The sequence below is a fragment of the Rhipicephalus sanguineus genome, unplaced genomic scaffold (genome assembly GCF_013339695.2).
Source record: "Rhipicephalus sanguineus isolate Rsan-2018 unplaced genomic scaffold, BIME_Rsan_1.4 Seq10350, whole genome shotgun sequence".
Classification (NCBI taxonomy): Eukaryota; Metazoa; Arthropoda; class Arachnida; order Ixodida; family Ixodidae; genus Rhipicephalus; species Rhipicephalus sanguineus.
In genome coordinates, this window is record NW_023614208.1 from 10001 (window position 1) to 32509 (window position 22509).

At 46.8% G+C, this 22509-nt stretch overlaps 1 protein-coding gene across 1 annotated transcript in view; it reads right to left on the reverse strand.

Moving 5' to 3' along the window:
* The window catches only part of LOC119375946 (acetylcholinesterase), a 27921-nt gene extending 5456 nt beyond the window's left edge, over window positions 1–22465 (reverse strand). The window contains exons 1-2 of the mRNA XM_037645964.2: window positions 22108–22465; window positions 2606–3819 (exon numbers count right to left, since the gene is read on the reverse strand). Coding sequence (XP_037501892.1) covers window positions 2606–3819; window positions 22108–22368 — 1475 coding nt within the window. The 5' untranslated portion in view covers window positions 22369–22465. The remainder of the gene's footprint in view (window positions 1–2605; window positions 3820–22107) is intronic.
* Between the last annotated feature and the right edge of the window lie 44 nt (window positions 22466–22509).

The following is a 22509-nucleotide window of genomic DNA, read 5'->3' on the forward strand; positions in this document are numbered from 1 at the left end:
CTGTAAGACGTCATTAGCTTTATTAGAAAGGATAGCATCTGATGCTGATGGGACAAATATACTCGTGTCATCTGCATAGATAATAAACTTAACTTCTGGGGAGATATGGACAATGTCATTAATATATAAAGTGAACAATAAAGGGCCAAGAATGCTCCCCTGTGGTACCCCTGAAATTATATTTTTCTTATCTGATACTAAATCATTTATCGAAACAAATTGACATCTGTGCGCCAGATAGCTTTTAGGTAACATGAGTGGGAGCCCGCGAATGCCATATTGGTTTAATTTTTCAAATAAAATACCGTGGTGATTGTAGTCAAATGCTTGTGTGAAATCCACAAAAATTCCGACCAGTTTATTTTTTTGTTCGAACTGTTGTAGAATATGTTCTTTTTGATCCAGTAGGGCGAGTTCTGTAGACTTGTGTTTTTGGAAGCCATATTGCGATTTTGTCAGGACGTATTTGGTGCAAAAACAGGATAAGCGACTAAAAATAATTTTTTCTAAACCTTTAGAAAATACGGGGAGAATAGATATCGGTCGATAATTTGCAACGTCATGCTTGTTCCCCTTTTTGTAGAGAGCTATTACGCGTGCCGTTTGCATTTTCGAAGGAAAAACCCCTGTCGAAATACAGAGATTAAATATGTGTGTTATATGCCACATATCTTCAGTTACATGACATGCGTGTCATGATTTTCATGTTAATTCCTGTTATTTATGTTCGTAACACAGTTACGTCGCGAGATACCTACTTTGGTGTCTATCAGGCTAGCGAAACGGCCGCCAGCGCACCATGAGCGTGGCACGTAAGTCATGCTGTGCATGACATGCGTGTCATGATTTCCACGTTAGAACCTACCACATTTGTTCGTCATACACTATTGTCACGCCATACCAATTTTGGTATATAGCAAACTAACAAAACGACCGCGACAGCACCAAAACAGTGGCATGTAAATAATGTCGTTCATGACATGGATATCATGGTTTGCATGTTGTGACCTGTCATTTATGTTCGTCATAAAGTCATGTTTCGCCACACCAATTTTGGTGTATATTCTATTAACGAAACGGCCAGGAGAGCACAAAGTAATAGGCGGCTAGATAGATAGATAGATAGATAGATAGATAGATAGATAGATAGATAGATAGATAGATAGATAGATAGATAGATAGATAGATAGATAGATAGATAGATAGATAGATAGATACGCTCAAAGTCGCAGAAGTTCGCTAAGAAATGCTTCGCATTTAAAAGTTTGGGACGAAGACAGTCATGTGCAGGCCGGGCCGCCATCAAAAGGTTCGCGCGTCGCATGCGGCCCGCGGGACACGTGTTCGAGACCCCTGCCGTAAGTGATCGCCGGCGAGTCTGCGTGGACGAGTCTATGTGTCTGTATGCAGAGGCTGACAATCATGTGCGTGACGGCGTAATTAAAGTGGTATTGGAAGCGACGATGAACACAACTGTGTTAGTAAACATATGTAGGAGCAAACGTACTGATACCTGGGTGAGTTGATATTGAATCATTCATGAAAAATTTGTGCTATGACGAGCAAGAACATGGAGAAAGAACAGAACCTACGTATATGCGCAAACTGGAAATTCCTTTAATGTTGGGAAATGAGGCATGGCGATCCTCATAGAGAGAGAGAGAACAAATTTATCAAAAATGCCTGCAGAATGAATTGGGCTCCCTCCGTGCAAACATCTCGTGCGCCCTATGTGCTTGGTCCTTGCAGAGCAAAATTTTTTAAGCATGTGTAGGAGCGTGAGCGAACGCGGCAAGCATAGGTGCGGTTAGGTACGAGTAAGTGCAATTGTCCCTGTCGTCTTGGCGGTTTTCATATATCAGTATGAACCAGTACCAACTAGGTGGCCTTTTTGTTTTGTTTGATTGCATAGCCTGCAAACGAATTGTCCAGTGTTGAAGGGTGGGGTGAATATTGTCTTATACTGCCGGCCTACATCAATAGCAGTAGTCTCTTGCAGGAACGTTTGATGGTGAAATTCATAGCATTACTAAATCAAAGCTATTAGAAGATTTTTACCTGCATGCTTTGTCATTGTTCACAATAAAGGATATAAGGCATTGCTGCAATATAGGTTTTCTGGAATTGCGGCGGGTATTATTTCTGACATCGCTGACGCATACGCATAAAAATTAAATACTATCGTCATAAAGAACGACACAATACAGGAATTGGAGATTCATTTCTGAATGTATTAGATGATTTTGGCTGAATATGCGTCTAGACTGATGTTGAGGAAGAAGTTTCTCTTCACAGTTCTTTTTAACTGATTAAGATGCCAACGGATTGCAGTGGTGTCGGTTAGATCGCCTAATGTAATAAAATTCCGTCTGGAATTTTTAGGAAAACGTCTGGATATTTTCCTACGGAATGCTACACCAGACGACAATTGCCTGTAAGAGTGGTCATAATCTGTTGACACCATACACAGCTGCTTCTGCTGCTGCTGGTATATTGCCAGCGTTACTAATAATTATCATCATTATTTCTGCTACCACCCTGTAGACCAGTTCCTCACTTCAACACAAAATATTGACATGGCAAGCAGGGGATCACGCCTACTCACCCATTCGCAGCAAAGGTCTTCAACGCCGTCACCACAATTTCTGACACAGCAGAATCTTCATCGTCAAATCGTTCCTGATCAATAAAGGGGACCCCGAAGATGTAGTTCACGTCTAAACCATGCGGTATCCCCATCCAGGCACGAAGCGCAGTTTTAGGCGATCTGTGACCAAAGACGTACGAATACACGGTCTGACCACGGTCCGCGTGCTTTTCTGCCGTGAAGTGCATAGGACAGACGAAGACAGAGTCGGAAATGTAGTCAACGTAGCCGCGCCTCAAGGACGATTTGTCCTGGGCCTCTGCTGTGTACATCTCCAACATTTCTGGAAAGTCCATCTTGAGCCAAGAGAATACACTTTCGTGCAGAAAATGCTTAAACTTCTGCTCGTCAACGCCTTCCACGTCATCTTTAAGCAGCTCGCTCCTCAGAGGATACATGAGGGAAAGTACCCCTTCATCGTCGGTAACTCCCAGGACGATGTCGACGGTATGGAAGAATCCCTTGCTTATCGCGACAGTGGGTACCTTTGGCAGAAATTCGTTGTGGTAGGTTGGCAAAAAGAAAAAGAACTTGGGCGCTAGGGCTTCGGCTGTGGCGAGCACCAGTTCGTCGGCACTTTTTGATCTCAGGCAGTCGATCACGGTTTCAACGTTGGATGCCAGGCTGCGGTCCCCACCTGCACAGCCTACAATGGTGGCAACCGTGTCGCCCTTGCTAATGCTCTCATGGGTGGCATCAAAGAAGTCCAGCGTGTGCATCGTTCCGCTCATCATGTACGCCCTCTGGAATAGGCCACGGCTTACGGGAGATAGTACATGCGCATGGACACTCATTGCGCCAGCACTCTCTCCTAATATAGTTACTCTTGATGGGTCGCCACCGAACTCATGGATATTCTCCTGGATCCACTTGAGAGCCAGGCTCTGATCCATAAGACCCATGTTGCCAGGTGCTTCAGGGCTGTTCGCGTCAAGAAAACCCAGGATTCCCAGACGGTAATTCATTGAAACAACGATGAGGCTGGTTTTGGCCGCAAGTAGAGCCCCGGTGTAGTTGTCGTAACTCGCGCATCCTAGCGAAAAGCCACCTCCGTGGATCCACACCACTACTGGAACTAGGTCGCCGTCCTGACTAGGAGGACTCCAGACGTTAAGGTGCAAGCAATCTTCCGTGTATTCGATGTCATCAGCCATGGACTTGCTGTACACGACCTGCAATTTAATCGAGATGCAAGGTTTGGATTAGGCCTACGCATATGTGAGAACCATGCCGTGCTATGGTTATGCCTTGAAATAATCTAGATACCCTCAATACAAACCTGTAAGGGACGTGGTACAGTTTTTAAACATGCCTCTTGCAAGTGTTCCTTTTCGAGAAAAGCAGATTTACGTTAAGCACAGCGAAGCAACTGCCTTGCACTAAAAGCTTCTGTTTAGTATAACCATCCCCATTACCTCATGTTCAAAAATTTATGCAACACTTCTTAGCATTATGCATCTGTAGGCATGAAATAATAGTATCGGCGATTTGTGATCATGAAAGTACGAATAACCCATACAAATAGATTTTCACAAGAGTTGCGATGGAGGAATGACAGACACTATTATATAAACAACGAGAACTTGCGCATCTCTATTTGTGTATGTATCTATGCAAGTTGGTGCATGTGTATGTGTGGTAACGTGCTGCGACAGTCAGCAGTATAAACGACACGCGAAGTGGTGATGCATGTGTGTGTGTGTGTGTGTGTGTGTGTGTGTGTGTGTGTGTGTGTGTGTGTGTGTGTGTGTGTGTGTGTGTGTGTGTGTGTGTGTGTGTGTGTGTGTGTGTGTGTGTGTGTGTGTGTGTGTGTGTGTGTGTGTGTGTGTGTGTGTGTGTGTGTGGTGTGTGTGTGTGTGTGTGTGTGTGTGTGTGTGTGTGTGTGTGTGTGTGTGTGTGTGTGTGTGTGTGTGTGTGTGTGTGTAAGCTTCTATTTAAAGAAGTCCTGAGGCTCGACCCTTTCAGGCTGAGGCGGGCTGCGCCCACGATGGCGCCATCAGGCCTAGCCCTTGCGACATCGTGGGCACTGTGGACGACCCGTAGCTGGTCTTAAGGCGATGAGCTGCTTAAAATTTTCTTCCAGTAAAGCCATTTTTCTTGTAAGTGAGAGTCACGGAGCAACACGCCAGCATGTGTCTACTCCCAATGCTGCCACTGGACGCATTGCGAGACTTCATTAACATCATGGATTGCAGACTACTACATCTAAAACAATCGTAGTCTAACCGTACTCTGTGTCAGTTCACAGTTTGAAACCTTCTGGGTATGCGCGGTGAACGCTGTTCTACATGCGAGCGTATTAGTTGTCCTCTCGTTCCTTCTTTCTTTTTCAATTCCTTTCCTCCCTTTCCTCCTCCCCGTGTAGGGTAGCAAACCGCATGCAACCTGCTTAACCTCCCTGCCTTTGCTTTGCCTTCCCCTCATTCTCTCTCTATTATAGTTTTTCGCCACCTCCCGTTCGTGACCTCCCTTTTTACATTCCTGTTTGCAATAGGCGCAATGAAACTGCCTGAGCCCTCTTCAAACATGAATGTGGAAATTTCCTGCGTTCTAAGTAATAATGTTTAGTAATGTCATTATGACTCAATAAATTATCCCTATGTTCCCCGGCCTGGCTGTGGACGTCTGGGTTCTGATTGGCACGGCTGGCAAGGTCTCATGCCAAGTCGTTAGTCACCTCGTTGAGGTTAACTTGGAACAATGCTCATTGGTAGCACCGCTTCGATATATATCGTGCAGTGGTGAAAGGGTCTGGGCAAAGGAAACGCGGATATCTTGGATAGAAGCAAGAGTATAGAAAAGAGGGCGCAAAAACATGCGCGCGCGCAACTAGAGTCAAGATGGCGCCGTTAGCTGATGGCAAAAGCATAGTGACAGATTCTTTAAACTTCGAATTCGTTTTGATGAGAAACTTCAAGAGATACGAAATGAGAGCCCACTTACTAAAAGTGCTTGCACAAAAGACGTGTTTGCATTAGAAATGGAGCCTCTTGGTTATGCTTAAACTTTGACATCTAGACTCTAGTTCCGGAACGCCGCCTGCTTTCCTACGTTTGTTGCCACTCGACATCTAGTTCTCTGCTGGCGATTTTAGTGCATAGAACGATATGAGGAGCTCTTTGCAAACACACGCGAAATTAATCACGTGTTGTCCGGTACTTCACACCACCATAACAGAAAGTATTTCTTCTTGAAGATAAAAAAATAGATTACGTATTCTTCATCTAAACCATGGCAAATACATCACGTGAGAAAAAACTCACAATGTCACTTACGCATTCGCCCAAGACGACTCGAAGGCGAAAGCCATCTTCTTCATTATCTACTAAGTCAACCAATTGATCCTTCCGCGCTCTCCTGTGAAAGCTTTCTAAACCTAACGGGGTTTTGCACTTCCTCCAGGATCGGAGGCCTTGCAAGCTTTCCACACCTCACGTGGCTTTGCCCTGCCTACGTGATCAGCCCCCTTTTGACCAAGCGGTTGTTATATGACGACGTTATCAAATGACGTAATAGTGACGTTATGATGACGTAAGAAATTTTGGCGATCTATGACGTTATGACATCACCACGTGATGATTTCTTGCATCACTCGTGTTGACGCCGCCGTACGCTGCCGGCATCAAGGGTCAGTTTACGCGTTTGATGAGACACCTAGGGCTTTCGCATTATTAACTATTGATCTCTGTGCGGTAGTTATTAGCGTAAAATTAACTATGAGCCTCAATAATGGTTGATCTCAGGATGAAATAGGCTTGGAGTATGAAAATATTCAGCCTACGGCATGTCACCTATGTATTCATTTACAAATGTCCCATCACTACATGGTTATTTGGTGACCCTTGGTCCTTTTGTCAGAAAGCCCGCCTTAACAGTGACAACACTCGAAGCTCCATCCCACTGTGGCTCGAATGGCGCAGCTGCGAGAACGTGCCATCGGCAGCAGACCTCACGGGCGCTGCAGTTTAGCCAATCGGAAAGGTTCAGGCCAGGGCTCTACTTCACTGCAGCCGCTGCTTGTGGCTGGTGACATTGCGTAGACGTTTGTAATTTAGCAAATACAAGACTACGGTGAAATATGTGATAATTAGCTAGTCCGGACGACGATCTGAATCAGTCTGAAGGGAACAAAGTAATCACTTAAAAGAGGCCGAGCTATATGCTGAGAGGAATAAAACAAAGACATTCAGGACTGGCCATTTTAACAAATAGGCTGAAGTTCGCACTATTGCCATGCATGAGATAATGCAAAATTTACTTCACTCTGAAAGCTTATCAGCAAGAGAAAACGCACAGCACGGTAACCGCTGAAAGATAGGCAGCAGTGAATAAACGTCAGCATCAAATGATCTCAAAAATCACAGTTTCTCTTAATGACGAAGCAATGAATGCCATACGAAGGCTAGCAGCGTATTCTTCTGGTTACAATTTCGCGTAACTGAAGAAATGCTGGTTTAAGGGAATACGGCCGCTCCAGAGACCGAAGCGGTCTTCGTGCTGTCAGTCCTCTAAACGGACGCTGATGGGAAAGGAAAGCGAGGGTGATGAGGAGGAAAAGTAGGAGGATTGACAGTGCCACTGCATTCCAAATGGCTCATTTTTCCGCAATGGAAGCCGAGCAGCCTGCGCCTTTGGAACGCACCGCGAGAAATGAGATTTACCGGCTGCCCGAAAGCAGATCACCATGATCACCATGATCCCCAAACCAAAGAAACCCCTCAGTATTCAGAAACTGTGCCCTATGTCTTTTACCTCCTGCGTAGGGAAATTCTTTGAGCACATGATACATAACCGACTAACCCAAAGTGTTGAATTGCGCAACCAGCACAGGGAATAAAGGAAGAGACGACGACACACAGAGCGCAACAAAGTGGCTGAAGTTCGCACTTACCTAACCCATACCTCGAAGATAATGGATACTTTCGAAGCACTATGTTTGGATTCAGGAAACACCTGTCAACGCAAGATGTTTTCCTTCTACTCAAGGAAGACCTCGTCGCCCACCTCAGCACCAAAAGCAAATGATCGATCCTAGCTACCGACATAAAGAGAGCTTTTAATAACGTCCGTCACGAAACTATCCTAAGCAACTTCGAAGACCTGGGCTGCGGGTTTCCGATGTACAACTATGCCAAGCATTTCCTTATGGACCGCATGGCCACACTGAGAATATACAACCTCCGCAGTGACAGCTTCAGGCTACCGAGCAAAGAAACCCCGCAGGGTTCGGTGATATCGCCGGTGTTCTTAAACGTCGCCATGATCAAACTACCGAGCCTCCTCGACGCCATGCTAGAACTACGACACACTTTTATTAAGTGCGGAGCAGTTTAGCGGTCCGCCCTGTAGTATATTGCCACCGTATGCTATCGCAGCTTGGCGTAACGCAGTCAAAACTACGAATAGCCTAGCCATCTGCAGCATATCAAGCAAGCGCTCGCGCCAAGAACACTTCTTCCTCGTGTTCTTCGAGGGTCTTGATGATGATAAGAGCGGAGCACTTAAGGGGCCCGGCCTGTCATATGCTGTCGTCGTTTGGCGTAATGCAGGCAAAACCACGTATAAAAATAGAAAACAAGAGGAAGCAACCGAGAAATAGATAGAGAGAAAGCAAGGGAAGAAAGAGGAAGAAAAATAGGAAGATCAAGAAATAAATAGAAATAAAGAGACAACAGAGCACAGGAAAAACGACGGAAAAAGTGGAAAATAAAGAAAAATAGGAGGAAAGAACAAACCGATGAGAAAGAAAGAAAGCTGCCCAGCAGCCTTGGTACCCCTAGTGTGAAGCTGCTTTAACTTTTGATACAGATGACGTCTCGTTATGGAGAAGGGCCTCAACAGCGGAATGCAGGAAGCACTCCTACAGGAAGCAGTAAAGAATACCGAGAGCTACTTCCAATAATGTGGCCTCTGCTGTGCTCCTGTGAAGTCAGAAAGGCTCGTCCTTCAGTCAAAAACGAGAGGCAGACCCCCGGCTACGATGAACATGTTCCAAGCGCCACCTTCAACGGAACGCCCATCCCGAAAGTGGAAACCATACGAGTACTAGGGCTACAAATACAAAAAGACGGGTTTGGGGCGGCCAACCTTCCACGGCTACAGCGAATGCCGTCACAGCTCACGTATTTCGTCAGGAGAGTGGTAAGCCATAACAGCGGCCTTGAAGAACAAGACAAGCTACGCGTGATACAAGCACTCCTCACGAGTCGGATAACATAAGTCAGCTCTACCTTGCGCTGAAGAACGTAGAGGCCGAGAAACTCAACCTTCTGATATGGAAAACCATCCAAATCGACCTGGTGCTTCCGTCCACGGCTTCGACGCCGTCTTCTCAAGATGGGGCGCATATAACACCGGGCAATAATTTGCCGAAGCTCACAATGACAGTCAAAGTAGAACGGCTAAAGCTCAAGCCAACCGGAAGATGAGCGCTCTAACGGCCGAACTACGGCATAGCTTTTATCTAGGCCACGTACCGAAAAGAGAGAAAAGAGAGCATATTTCACATTCCGTGCACGAAATCCCGAGACTGCAGAAGCGCTGGTGACTCGCCTTAGCAACTACCACGTACCACACGTACCACAGCTGCCGTCATTGCGGACTCTCCAGCAACCGTCAGAAATTATGCTAAAGGTCGTGTGTCGGCTGACGCAGTTCGTATTCTCATGTGGTCATGACGTCGACGAAGACAACAGTCAGCACGTCCGAGATGAAACTGTTTATTTGGCCGAACTTGTGGCCGAGAAACTGAAAGTCAAACTACAGCCATACACTGATAGCGGCGAACAGAGCGTCAACCGTCGATCAACTGACAAGCGGTCAAGCGCGTCGGCTTTTATACAGGCGCTATCGAACTTTCCAGCAATATCGCTGGTGGCGGCGTTATCTCTAGACAAAGCTGGAACATTCGCGTGCAGGGCGCAATCTTAACAAAACGATCTACTACAATCGCGAAGCTTCTCGAACACTGCTTTGCGGACAGCGTCGAGCGTTCCGTCCCTGCTGGTCAAACCCGAATACATCAAAACAAGACAGGAAGTGGGCGGGGCAGTATATTGAAGCGCCGTAATACTCCTATCTCTTACACTTGCGTGACATGGGTTCCTGGACACGAAGGACTAGAGGGGAACGAAGCGGAACACGCCGCAGCCCACGATCACGCTTGACCGGCCACCCCCTCCTTCTCTCGAGACACCCGGCCTGTGCCTCCAGGAGTAGAGATGGTCCCTCTCACGTCTTCAGCGATTCTGCAAGATCATAGGCTGGACCGCAGGGTGCACCCATCACCTCACCCTAAGCTCAACAAGGAAGAAAGCAATACACTACGAAGACCGCAAAGCAGCACTTCACCCACGGATGCCTGATGCATCGAATGTACCCAACGCTGCACGGATAACACTGCACGAAATTTGGCGTGCCAGATACCTCGGCCCACCTGGTCCTCGAGTTCTCATGGCATCTCGCACACACTCAGCGAAAGACTGTCACTCTAGACAAGCAAGCGATGACGTCGGCGAAACGAGGAAGGCCAAGGTCGTCTCTGTAGACCTGGAAAAACACCGTCGCCTCATCGCCAGTTCCAAGGAGGCAGCAAAAGCTAGAGGGTTCCTGGAACGAGGGAACCTCTCAGCTATGGTAGAACCGGCGCTTGCCCACGCTTGCCCGGGTATAATGTTTCGAAGGTAAAGGTTTATTTATCATCACCTGCCCCGCATTTCCCATCTTGGTACATTCTACTGCTCTCTATCAAGTGCGTCTAACCATTCGCAATCTTTTAGGGGCGAAGCTCCTTAAGGCGGCACACGTTCGTCCGTCGTAGTCGTAGTCGTAGTGCGTAACCAGTCTTACGCTTTGACCTCCAAGGTGGTGCCGGTGGGAGATTTTTCCTGTGCGTTGTTGAACAATAAAAAATTCGCAGCGTGCGCGTTAACTAAAAGCCGAATTCTTCTGTCTCTCATTCCCCATTAGTAGCCATTGGCATGTTCCAGTAGGAAACGTTAGTAGAAGTAGAAGTGTAAGTGTTAGCTAAAAGCCGACTTCTTCTGTCTCTCATTCCCATTAGCAGCCATTGTTTACCTCCAAGGTAGTGCCTGGTGAGATTTCTCCTGTGCGTGATTAAACAATAAAAATTTTGTTCAAAACGCCGTTGATTGATGAAATAAACCAACGAAAGACGCCAGATGTTTTGTAAAAGCAAAACTAAAGAACGCCAGATGTTTCTAAAGCAAAACGAAAAGACGCCAGCAGCTTAACGAAAGACGCCAGATGTTTTCTAAAGCAATGGTTTTCTAAACAATGAAAATTCACAGCGTACATGTAAAATTAAAGTGAGCTGCAAGTCGTCATAACTCATCGAACCTTTAGTATAAACGCGCCCGATCTCACGTCGGTGATGATGTACTGGGCAGAGTTCACGGAAGATTGACGGTTTACCGATGAACCTCCGCAGCTTCGCCCACTCATCATCATTCACTCCGTGGATATGCTGTGATTTTTTTTTGCTTTGCAAGACACAGCCGTTGTTCACAACGTGCCGACTGTTGTGTGCGCTGGCGTGTCCGATGCCAACCATCTAGCGGTTTTTCTGGAACAGTTTCAGGAACAGAAAAGGAAACTACGAGGTGCGACTACGCGGATAGCCCTGTATTGGACGCTTGACAGTGTATTCATTGAAGGATTGTTGAAAGTTTATATGTATATTACCATGACGTCTTGGCCACATTAAAATAGCGCGGACATCACCCTGCATTTTGCGCGGGCATGCGCGACGTATTGCAGTGCCGCGCAGCCCCCATCGTGGCACGAGCACCTGGCCGGGCCCAGCTCGCATGCGCTACGTGCTCGCGGGCATCTCGGAAACAGAAAGAAGAGGACAGCTGAACGACATCTTTGGAGTTCGATGACTGGTAGTTTTACGACTACAGTCGCTTTGAGCTGCAGATCCAGGTTCGCCCTTAATAAATACGTTCGTATTATTGGCATGTGTGCTTCATCATCGCTCCATTTTAGGTGGAGGAGCGCGGTATGAATCGAAGCCCCATCAACGCAACACAGCGTAGCCCCGACCACCAGCGAGCTGATCTCGTCAAACTGACTCCTGTGCACGAGAGAACCAGCCACCGTCTTCGAGGTGACTCACCTAAATTCAATCCTCTCCACTTCGCGCCAACAGGAACTCAGACAACGTACGTCGCCACTATGACTGGCCAGATAACAACGGCACAAGTGGTCCTCAATCAACCTCAGAAGCCGCCAGTATTCCATGGCTACTCGTTGGAAGGCGTGAAAGACTGGTTGGACCTGTTGAAGAGAGTGTGGAGCTTGAGTACATGACACGAGAGGGAAAAGCTCCGTCGTGTATACTTAGCATTTGAGGGCTTTGCAAAGATGTGGTTTGCGAATCATGGACCGTCCTTATCTACCTGGGAGGAATTCCGGATACAAGTGCTGGCTACTTACGCCACCACAGAACGCACAGAAAAGGCAGACGCTGCTCTTTAGACCAGGAACCAGCTCACAAACGAGAGTGTGGCGATATACATCGAGGACATGGTCTGCCTGTTCAAGCGTACGGATCCCAACATGAGGAAAGGTAAGCAGCTACGTCATCTCATGCATGCAGTGAAGCTATTCGCTGCACGCATGAGATGACGCATGAGAGCTATTCGCTGTTCTCTTCTGCAACCCACCACACACAGTTGCTGAGTTACATTCTGGACCGACAGCCATCGAAAAAACGCTGGAGGATGGGGCTGGGCAATACAACAGGAATATAAACTGTACACCTGCACATCTATTCTTTGGAGGCGTGCGGAGCGACATCGAACCCTTGCGAAAGGTCATCAGATCAGTGATCGGGGAAGAGCTCAGCGTGTTGCAAGCACCTCAGACTATAACTGCACTATCTGTCGTCAACGTCGTGCGAGACGATCTGAGACAAGTCATATGGGAGCCGGAGCGTGAGCAGCAGCCGATTCGACGAATACCAACGTACTCTGAGGTACTGAGGCAACCCGCGCTACACAGCAACGTAGCAGTTGCGATGGCGGCTGCTACTCGCGGGCATCAGGTAGTGCACCTCGTCCACTGAACCAATGGCTACCTACCCGTGCTCCAGCACGTAGTGATGCTCGAGCGAAGGCCCCGGAACAGTGATATCTGGCGAGACCACGAGCGAGGGCTTTGTGTTTTCACTGAGGAGAAGCGGGTCATCTGTATAGGTGCTGTCCTCACCGACAGGCTCTATTAAGGAGATTACCCTTGTAAGCACCACGCTCTCGAAACGGTGAACAGCCAAAAGAGATCTAAAAGTACTTATCCACGCCCCAGAGCACGACAACATCAGTCACGGTCATCGTCACCCATGCGCTACCAATCGCCCGGCCCACGTGCGTCTCCGAGACTGCCTGGGTATCGCTCGCCGAACCCACACTCGGAAAACTGAAGCAGGCGACCTGTGGAGGTGAGGCTGCTGATAAACACCGTTACGAAGATCCTCCGATTTTGGTTCCAGGGCGACGATGCTATATTTCCAGTAAATGGGGTCCGTAGCAAAAAGATACTTGATATTTGGGGTTGAAAATAGATGGATGCGAGCTGAATGCCTTAGTCGACACCAGCGCTGATTATTCGGTAATGAGCCACAAAATGGCGAGAAAACTGAAAAAAGTGGTGACACAGTGGAGTGGATTGAAAGTACGCGCGGCAGGTGGTCACATTATTACACCCCTTGGCAGATGCACTGCAAGGCTTGAAATAAAGGGCTTTACTTACGTTGCCGACATTATTGTACAGCCCGAATGTTCAAGAGGACTCATATTAGGCATTTTTTCCCTACAAGGTAACGGCTCCATAACTAACCTGCGCAGGTTGAGTGTATCATTCTCGACAGAAGAAGCTTTGCCTGTGGAGAATCGGAGCAGCAACTCCTTACTACCCTGCGCGTTTTTGATGGTGCCGTAACTGTGCCGCCACGCTGCAGTGTAATGGTGCTTGTGGAGTAAGATGCACTTTACGACCGCGAAGGTAGAGCGGATGGAAACGTAGGGCTGGTTTTGAACAAAGGCATTTGTGTGGCTCGGGGTGTTGTTCACTTAATCAATGGCTGTGCAGCTGTCCTACTTACGACTTTCGAGAATGAAATTCAACACACCGCCCAACGTACGGCTATCGACTATTTCCACGAATAATCTATGGCGACCAAACTATGCAGCCAACGGCAACGTGAACCGGTCCACGAGGGACCTGCAACGTCGACGCATCGGTCAGCGTCAACCATAACCTCCCGGAAACTCAAATAAAACAGATATATACCCTGATAAAGGAATTCTCTGACTGCTTGGCCAGTTCATCGAAGATGCGGCGCACGCCTATTGCGAAGCCGAGAATTATAAGAGGAGACGCCACAAGACCGATTTGCCAGCAGTCATACAGAGTGTCACAAAAGCAAAAAAAATCACACCATCTCCTGCTAAAGGGGACCATGAGGCGATGCGAAGCAGCGCTTCGGCAGAGCGACTGCGCATATTATTGGAAGTCATTCGCTCAGCAGACTTGACATTTAAGCCAGGAAAATGCCACATTGACTTTGAAGAGCTGCGCTTTTGTCATTAGTTCTGAACGCGTTCGCCCAGATCCCGAAAAGACAGCCACTGTTGAGAGGTTCCCGACACCCAATGACAAAATGTCAGTGCGTGGTTTTTTGGGTTTATGTTCATGCTATAGTTGATCTGTGGGAAACTGTTCAAAGATTGCTGAACCTCTTAAACATGAGATGACGTGCCCTTTATGTGGGAAATCGAACAAACAACAAGACGCCTGCAAGCCTCTTCAATCCTTGCCCTTTTTGATGAGACAGCTGACACTGAATTCATACCGATGTGATTGAATTGTCGACCTCGGTGCTGTCTTAGTCCAGTGGCAGAATAGTCAAGAAAACGTGTTAGCCTATGCCAGCCGCAAGCTCTCGAAAGCTGAGGCAAACTGCTCTGCAACTGAAAAAAAGCGTGTCTCGTGGTCTTATGGGCAATAAGTAGATTTCGACCCTACCTCTTTAAAAGACCATCCAAAGCAGTCAGTGTTCACCATTCAGTGTGCTGGCTGGCAAATCTCAAGGATGCATCAGGATGACTAGCAAGGTGGTGGCCGCAGGGGTATGATATTACTGTAGTATACAAATCCGGGAGAAAACAGTGACACTGACTGCCTTTTACGTGCACCAACCGACACAAGTGTGTCAGAGGAAGAAGACGTCCCGTTCCTAGGCATTTTAAAGGCATCGGAAATCGCTCAACAACAAAGAGATGACCCGGATCTGCTGCTGCTTATACACCGCCTGCAGGGATTCGACGTTCAAGTCTCGTGCGTTTTCTTCAGAGGGCTCACTTCGTTCTGTCTTCCAGGAAGTGTCCTACACAAGAGGAACGTCGAGCACAACGGTGAAATGTTTTTACTAGTCGTACCTAAATTTTGTATAGCTGTCACGACGACCCGACACGTGGACATATGGGTGTGAGCCGTGTTAAACACTACTGGCCTAAGTTGCTAGCATCAATGCAGGACTACGTAAAAGGTTGTCGCGAGTCTGAAAGTAGCTTAACTCAATCCGTAAACCTAGTAGGTCTTCTCCAGCCAAAAGACCAACCGGATGGCCCATTCTAACAAGTCGGGATGAACCTCCTAGGACCTTCGCTGACATCCTCTACGGGTAAGAGTTGGATAGTCGCAGCCACAGACTATCTGACCCGTTACGCTGAAACCGACTCTCTGTACAATGTAACATATCGCGAAGTTGCCAATTTGTTCATCAACAACATAGTCCTCAGGCATGGTGCGTGCGTCATCGTTTTTACGGATCGTGGATTAGCTTTTGCTGCTGAGCTAATGCAACGTCTGATGAGAATGAATAGAAGAGCTACGGTGTACCACCTTCAAACAAATCGCTAAACGGAACGCCTCAACAGAACTCTGACTGAGATGCTTTCAATGTATGTTGATGTTGAACCTAAATTCTGGGATGAAATGTCCAACATTGCCTTCGTATATAATGCAGCCGTTCAAAAAACTACTCGAGTAGCTCCATTCGAGCTTCTATTAGGCCGAACTGCAAACACACCCATCGATGCCATGTTGCCAGTAGATGGAGGAAGCAGTGATCAACCTGAGGTAGACAATTTCTTGCAAGAGCCGAGGAGGCACGACATATGGCAAGATACAGAATACGTCGCCAAACAGCGCATCGATTCCAGCTAGTACAAACAGCCACTTAGTGAAGCGCATTATCAGCCTGGTGACAAAGTGTGGATATGGACTTCTTTGCCGATACTTGGGCTCTTACGAAGTACTACATCGTGTAAGCGGCGTCACTTACGAAGTCAAGTGCGCTGGACACGAGAACCCAAGACGCCGCTAATCTCTCGGAGGTGGTACACGTAATCCGCATGAAGCCCTACTATGAATAATCATCGGAAAACGGGTGAAGGTACACACGAACCATGTCGTTCTCTGACGCATTGAGATGATGCGTAGGGGGAGGGGGATAATGCCGCGATATCTCGGCCGCATTCAAATGGCGCGCCCATCACCGTGCATACTGGACGCGCATGCGCGCCATATTGCAGTGCCGCGTAGCGACCATCGTGGCACGAGCACCTGTCCGTACCCGGCTCGCACGCGCCACGCGTTTGGGGCTTCTCACGAAGAAGAGGAACACAGCCAAACGTCAGCTTTGGAGTTCGCAGCCCCTTTCTCTTAAAAATCATATAAATAATGCTGCTTAGCTCTCTCTCTCTCGACTGACTGGCAGTTTTACAACCACAGTCACTTTGAGTTGTAGTTACAGGTTCGCCCTAAATAAATAGGTTTGCTTTATTAGCCTGCGTGCTTCGGCATCGCAGATGGGACTGCGCATATAGCCCTGTACTGGACATGTGACAGTGAATTTACTGAGCGAATGTGGAAACTTTACTGAACGAATGAGAAAACATAGAAAAACGTATTCTGATTGTCATTTTTGTCTTTCGCAGGGTCTGCGAAAGCAGTGAAACACGCAAGAATAAATTGAAGTGTGTTTTTATGTGTAATTTGCTGGTCACCGCGAAAATAACCACGAGAAATAGATGATTTTGCAAAAAAAATTGCTGCTGAAGACCATTCCTGCGGGTAAAAGGGTCATCTGAATTGCGGATATAAATAGCTCACCCTGATGGGTTATCATTGTGGGAACCACAAGGTTCAGGGCTTGTCCCCTTTTTATTTATTATACACACAAATCACTTACCTTCTTGCGTTACCCCGAATATTCAACTTTTTGCAGATCATCAGTGGAATCTTTAGGAAAAGAACTTGTGATAACGACATCACTGTTCTCCGGTATGACCTTAACGCAGTCTGGTCATGTGGAAAATGGAATTAAACATAATCAAATGTAAATTGATGCTGTAACCAGATCGGAAACAACGCTACCTGTCTAAAGAGTACACCATTAGAACCTGTGCCATCGTACAAATATCTGGCTGTACATATAGCGTACAACCTAATCTCCAGCGATGACATAACCATAGGTCGGCAAAAAATTGGAGCTCACTCAGACTCACTCAAGAAACATATTTTGCTCTCAGGGCTCACTCGGACTCAGACTCACCAGAATCTTCCTCAACTGGACTCGCTCGAAACTCAGGCCCACTAAACGTTTTTATTAACCTGACTCACTCAGACTCAGACTCGCCGCTCGATCTGAGTCTGAGTGAGCCTTATTGAGTCAATTCATGAGTACGTTAGCGTAAAATTAGCTTTTCGGATCAGAGTGTGAATGCTCTTTAAAGCCAATATCTCACACAATCGGTGGCCCACGTAGCGCCTTTTGATCTCGTACCTTCAAATACGAGTACCAGTGGTTGCAATCCAGTAAGGACATTTTTATAAAAGACGTGACTAACACGAGATATTATTATCAAGAGCTTCTAGTAGAGATGTTTGCGGGGGAAGTCAAGGCATCCCCCTCCCCTTAACTCTCGCCTCTGATGAATAAATATTGCGGGGCGTATCAGCTCTAGTGCGTTGAAATATGTGTGAGTGGACTTGAGTATAAACGAAAGCCGATATCAAGCTGATAGTAATGCTGAGGTTAATTGGTGTGTTCATGTGGGAGGTAGTGGTCAAGTACTACACCAGGGTGGCCAATCCTGCTCTGGTGAGGGACTGCATTGCTGGCTGTGGTTGCCAGTGAGGCTGCACGCCAGGCCTTTATACACAATTCCATCATCACGCGGATTTTTTTTAAAATCCGGTTGGGAATTGTCCGGCACCGGGATTCGAACGACGGACCACGAACCACGGAGAGACAGGAAGAGAGCAGAGTGGGTCAGGGAACAAACGGGGGTTAAGGATATCATAGTTGAAATCAAGAAGAAGAAATGGATATGGGCCGGGCACGTAGCACGTCGGCAGGATAACCGGTGGTCATTAAGGGTAACTGACTGGATTCCAAGAGATGGCAAACGCGCGAGGGGGAGACAAAATTAGGTGGGTAGATGAGATTAAGAAGTTTGTAGGTATAACGTGGCAGCAGAAAACACAGGACAGGGTTGATTGGCGGAACATGGGAAAGGCCTTTGCCCTGCAGTGGGCGTAGACAGGCTGATGATGAATGCTGAGGATGAGTAGATAGGACCCTAGGTCGGCAAAAACACAGGAGCTCACTCACACTCACACAGGAATTATATTTTGCGCTTTGGGCTCCCTCGTACTCAGGCTCACCAATATTTTTCTCAACCTGACTCACGTAGACTCAAGCTCACGAATATATTCCTCACTCATGAATCTCACTCATGAATCGACTCACTCGGACTCAGTCAGACTACGACCAACGGCCCGAGCTGAGTCTGACTGAGTCCGAGTGAGTCGATTCATGAGTGAGTTGCCGACCTATGCGTGACAGAGCATAAATAAAACAAATAGCATGCTCGGGTACGTTAGCCGTGAATTTTCAAGAGCACCTTCTTTAGGAGTACAGTAAACCGGGCTGGTTGGTATTCATTCATTGTGTTACATGCCAAAAAGGACGAGGAAAACTTTCTAAGGCACACATATCCTTCCTTAAGGCTTCTCCTGTATAAATCACTAATTAGATCTAAACTTCAATAGGCTGCATCAGGATGGGACCTTTTCAGAAAAATCTCTCGCGCGTACTCGAAGCGATCTAGAACAAAATTATTCATTTTATTTGCTCTGAGCAGAACCGCACCGTCAGCATAACAGCAATGCGATCTAGTCTTATTCTGCCTTCTCTCGCATCTCGACGTAAAATACACTCTGGTTATTTTTCATCAGCTCAACTACCACGCACGTTTGCATAACGAAGTAGTTCCTTTTCCTCAATGTGTTTATTACAGACTAGACCATATTCGTAAAGTCGAAATTTCGTGAAATGGAACTCACGCATTCCTTAGTTCATTTATACCACGTACAGCGAATGAGTGGAATTGCCTTCGTGCACTAACGGCTGAAATTAAAGACTGCGAATTGTTCATTCATGCTTTACCAGGGACATTATGACTCTTTCTTAGCTGCCTTTAGCGTGCACAGTGTAACTGCTATGTTTCTTTTTACGTTGTGTGCCGTGTTATTTCAGTTCTTCACAGCTTAATTGTGTTTCTCTTCATTTGTTCTTTTTTTTCTTCTTCAAATAGCATTTTATAACATAACTGGTTCACTTATTATGTTATATTGTATTGCTAATCTGTGATATTGTGCAATTTCATTTTAAGCTATTATTGTATAAATGGGATAGACCACGTCTCTTATACATACAACAGCGCCCCTCTGTAATGTCTATTTACCCGAGGGTAAATAAATGAAATAAAAGTGGACTAGCTCTTCGCATGGTGAGGCGCAACTGTGAGGAGCAAGAACTAGTTTTCGAGGAGTAAGTGCATTAAAATTAACTGCTAAACCAGCAAGACTGAAGCTTGGGTCGTACAGCGCTTGCGTTGGGTTACCCTTCTTCGTCCTGTGCGTATGCGCGCTGTTTTCTTTATAATGCTAAACCAGGCGCCGTTAATCCTTAATGGGGTTGATGCTTGTAGCAGCCCCGTTATTCCACAAAGAAACGGGCAGCACACCCATTTACCTCTTTTTTGCCTTATACTGTACCAACAGTGTAATGTACTTTTGTAAGAAAATTCACGGAAGAATAAATGTGGGATGGTGCGCATATGGTAGACATTCCCAGGTTATGACCGGCTTTTAATTGCTGCTTTTAAAGCGGAAAGTGTACAAGAGTTGCATATTTCTAATACATGGCGAAGAAACTTTGAAAATAAGCAACTCGAGAATTTAAAATCATGCAGCGTGCCATTAAGCGGACAATCATAGGCGTATGCCCGGTTGAGAGATAGGAAGATCGGAGAACAAACTGAGCAGGTCGATATCCTAGTTTACATTAAAGGATAAAAGTGCTCCTGGGCATGTCACATATGCGACGAATAGATAACCGATCCTCAGTTAGAGGGACGGCATTTACAAGAAGAGATGGGAAATGCAGCCGAGGACAGTGAAAACTTAGGTGGGGCAATAAAATTACAAAATTTGCAAGCATCATGTGGAAGTGTAGATAAATGGGCTAGTTGGTGATGGTTCATTAAAGGGGTCATGAAGCACCCCTTGGGCTGATTGAAAAAACACATCCTGCGGAAAGCTGACACGGCTATGAACTGCTCTGCCAAATATTACAGTCGTGCGCGCCGCGTAATGGCCACAAGCGGAGCGCGAAGTTGCCGTTTCCCCAGGCACCCTCTTTTCAAACAGAGGCCGGTTCTCACTCTCGTCGGTGGGCGGGGCGTCTGTCCGCTGTACGTAGCAAGAGACATGCTTATTAGCATGTCTCTTGCTTATTGGCCGACAGCCGACGTAAAAATTGAGAGCGGCGTTCGGATCAGATGCGCTTCTTGCCGCGGGGTGCCGGCGCCGCACTCCTCAGTACACGGTAGCCGCACTCGCTCAAGCGAATCACAGCGGGAGAGCGATCGCGTTTCATGACGCGCGCTGGCGTAACTTCTTTCCCCCATGCCATCCCTCCCTGTCTAGCTTCCAGTGCGCTCGCCGGCACGAGAAAAGAGAGAAAGCGCCGGGAGCGTGCGCCAAACCCCCGTAACTCCGCTGATTCTTGACGGATTCGAGAAATTTTTGCGGCAATCGATTCGGGAGGCAGTACACTCCGATACTGAGGCCATTAGATCATTACTTGGAAAAGTGGTTCATGACCCCTTTAAGGTGTACTATAACGCGTTCAATGGAATCTGCTCGTCCAAGGCAGCACAAATAAGGTATCATTGAAAGAGGACTTCTACATGCAGTAGACATAAAATAGGATAACGATGACGATAATGACAATGGCTGAATAAACACCTCCGTGAAAAGCTTGAGCTAGCCACCGCAAAGAATGACATTGGCCGCGCATTCGAGAGATTGGATTTAAGATGATGTGTGGCTGTGCCGTATAGACAAAGTGAACTATCTCTAAAAGCAGCAGCCGGATTTATCAAATCGCGTTTGTCACTTAGCTTTATGCACGCTTTTGGTATTGTGGGTACTTCGAAAAAAGTGTTTATGGTGCTAGACTACTGATCCGAAGGTATCGGGATCGAATCCTGTCCGCCGCGGCCGCATTCCGATGGAGGCAAAATGGTGGACCAGTGTACTTAGATTTAAGTCCACGTTAAAGGACCCAAGGTGGTCGAAATTTCAGGAGCTCTCCACTACGGCATCCCTCATAACCATGTCATGGTTTCGGGATGTAAACACCAACAATTACTACTATAATACGTACAAAGTGTGTGTTTCAGTGACTTAAACGCTTTAGAGAATGAAAGAAAGGTGTCGAGGAGGTGCTATGGATATCCCAATACGCATCACCACGGTCTTTCGAGGGATTCCATTAGAAGAATTTTCTCACAGAACAGTCAGCAGTTCGAAACTTTTCGAAATGCTTTGCAACATATTAAAAGTGTGTTGTAGCTAATGTTAATTGCTTCAAAGGCCGGTAAAGGTATTTCGCTTGTATGCTTTATTTTCTGTGACCCTTCGCAGACATTTTCAGGCGTGCATAGTGTGTAATTATTAAAGCATTGTAGAGCTTACGTTTTGCAGTTGGCAAAGTGCCTAGTGTATTCCAACTTGGTATTCGATGTCGAGGACTCCTTCGCAGTAAAGAAGTATAAGCACATGTAACAAAAAGAAAGCGCTAGTTATAATAGCCGAGACACACTACCTCACAGTAACCACAATAGTTATTTCGCCAAGCTGACATCTGACCAATTATTGTATAACTTCTTGCTCAAGTATATCCATCATCCTTTTTTGAATGAATGTGTGCCCAGAAGCGTAGTTGATTAAAGTGTAGATTTTTTATGTGGATGTGTATTTGGCGAAGAAGAAGTGGGGCGGTGTGAACGGCTTTATACCTGCGGGCAAGCAGTCCGCCTGCTCGTTGCGTCCAGGATTCCATCCCAAGGCTTGGCTGGCTGGGGTGCAAGAAATCGCCGTCTTCCTACAGGTGGCTGCGCAAATGGGATGCCGCGGTACTCTTCCACTTTCTGCCCCAGCACATCTAGACGGCTTCCTCCAACTCGACCCAGCCGGGTCACTTTCTCCACGTCGTACGAATGGCCACACCTCACTACCGCCGTAAACAGCAGCAGTTCCCAGCACTTTGCCATGCTCATATCGTCGAAGATCGGTTCTTTACGCACTCGGCACCAGGTAGCTGCAACATTCGGAAACCAAAAATGTTGTATAGCTTTCCTTTTTGCCGTTGAACCCTCTAACGAAAGAAATCTTTTCTCGATAAGGAGAAAGCTCGTGTT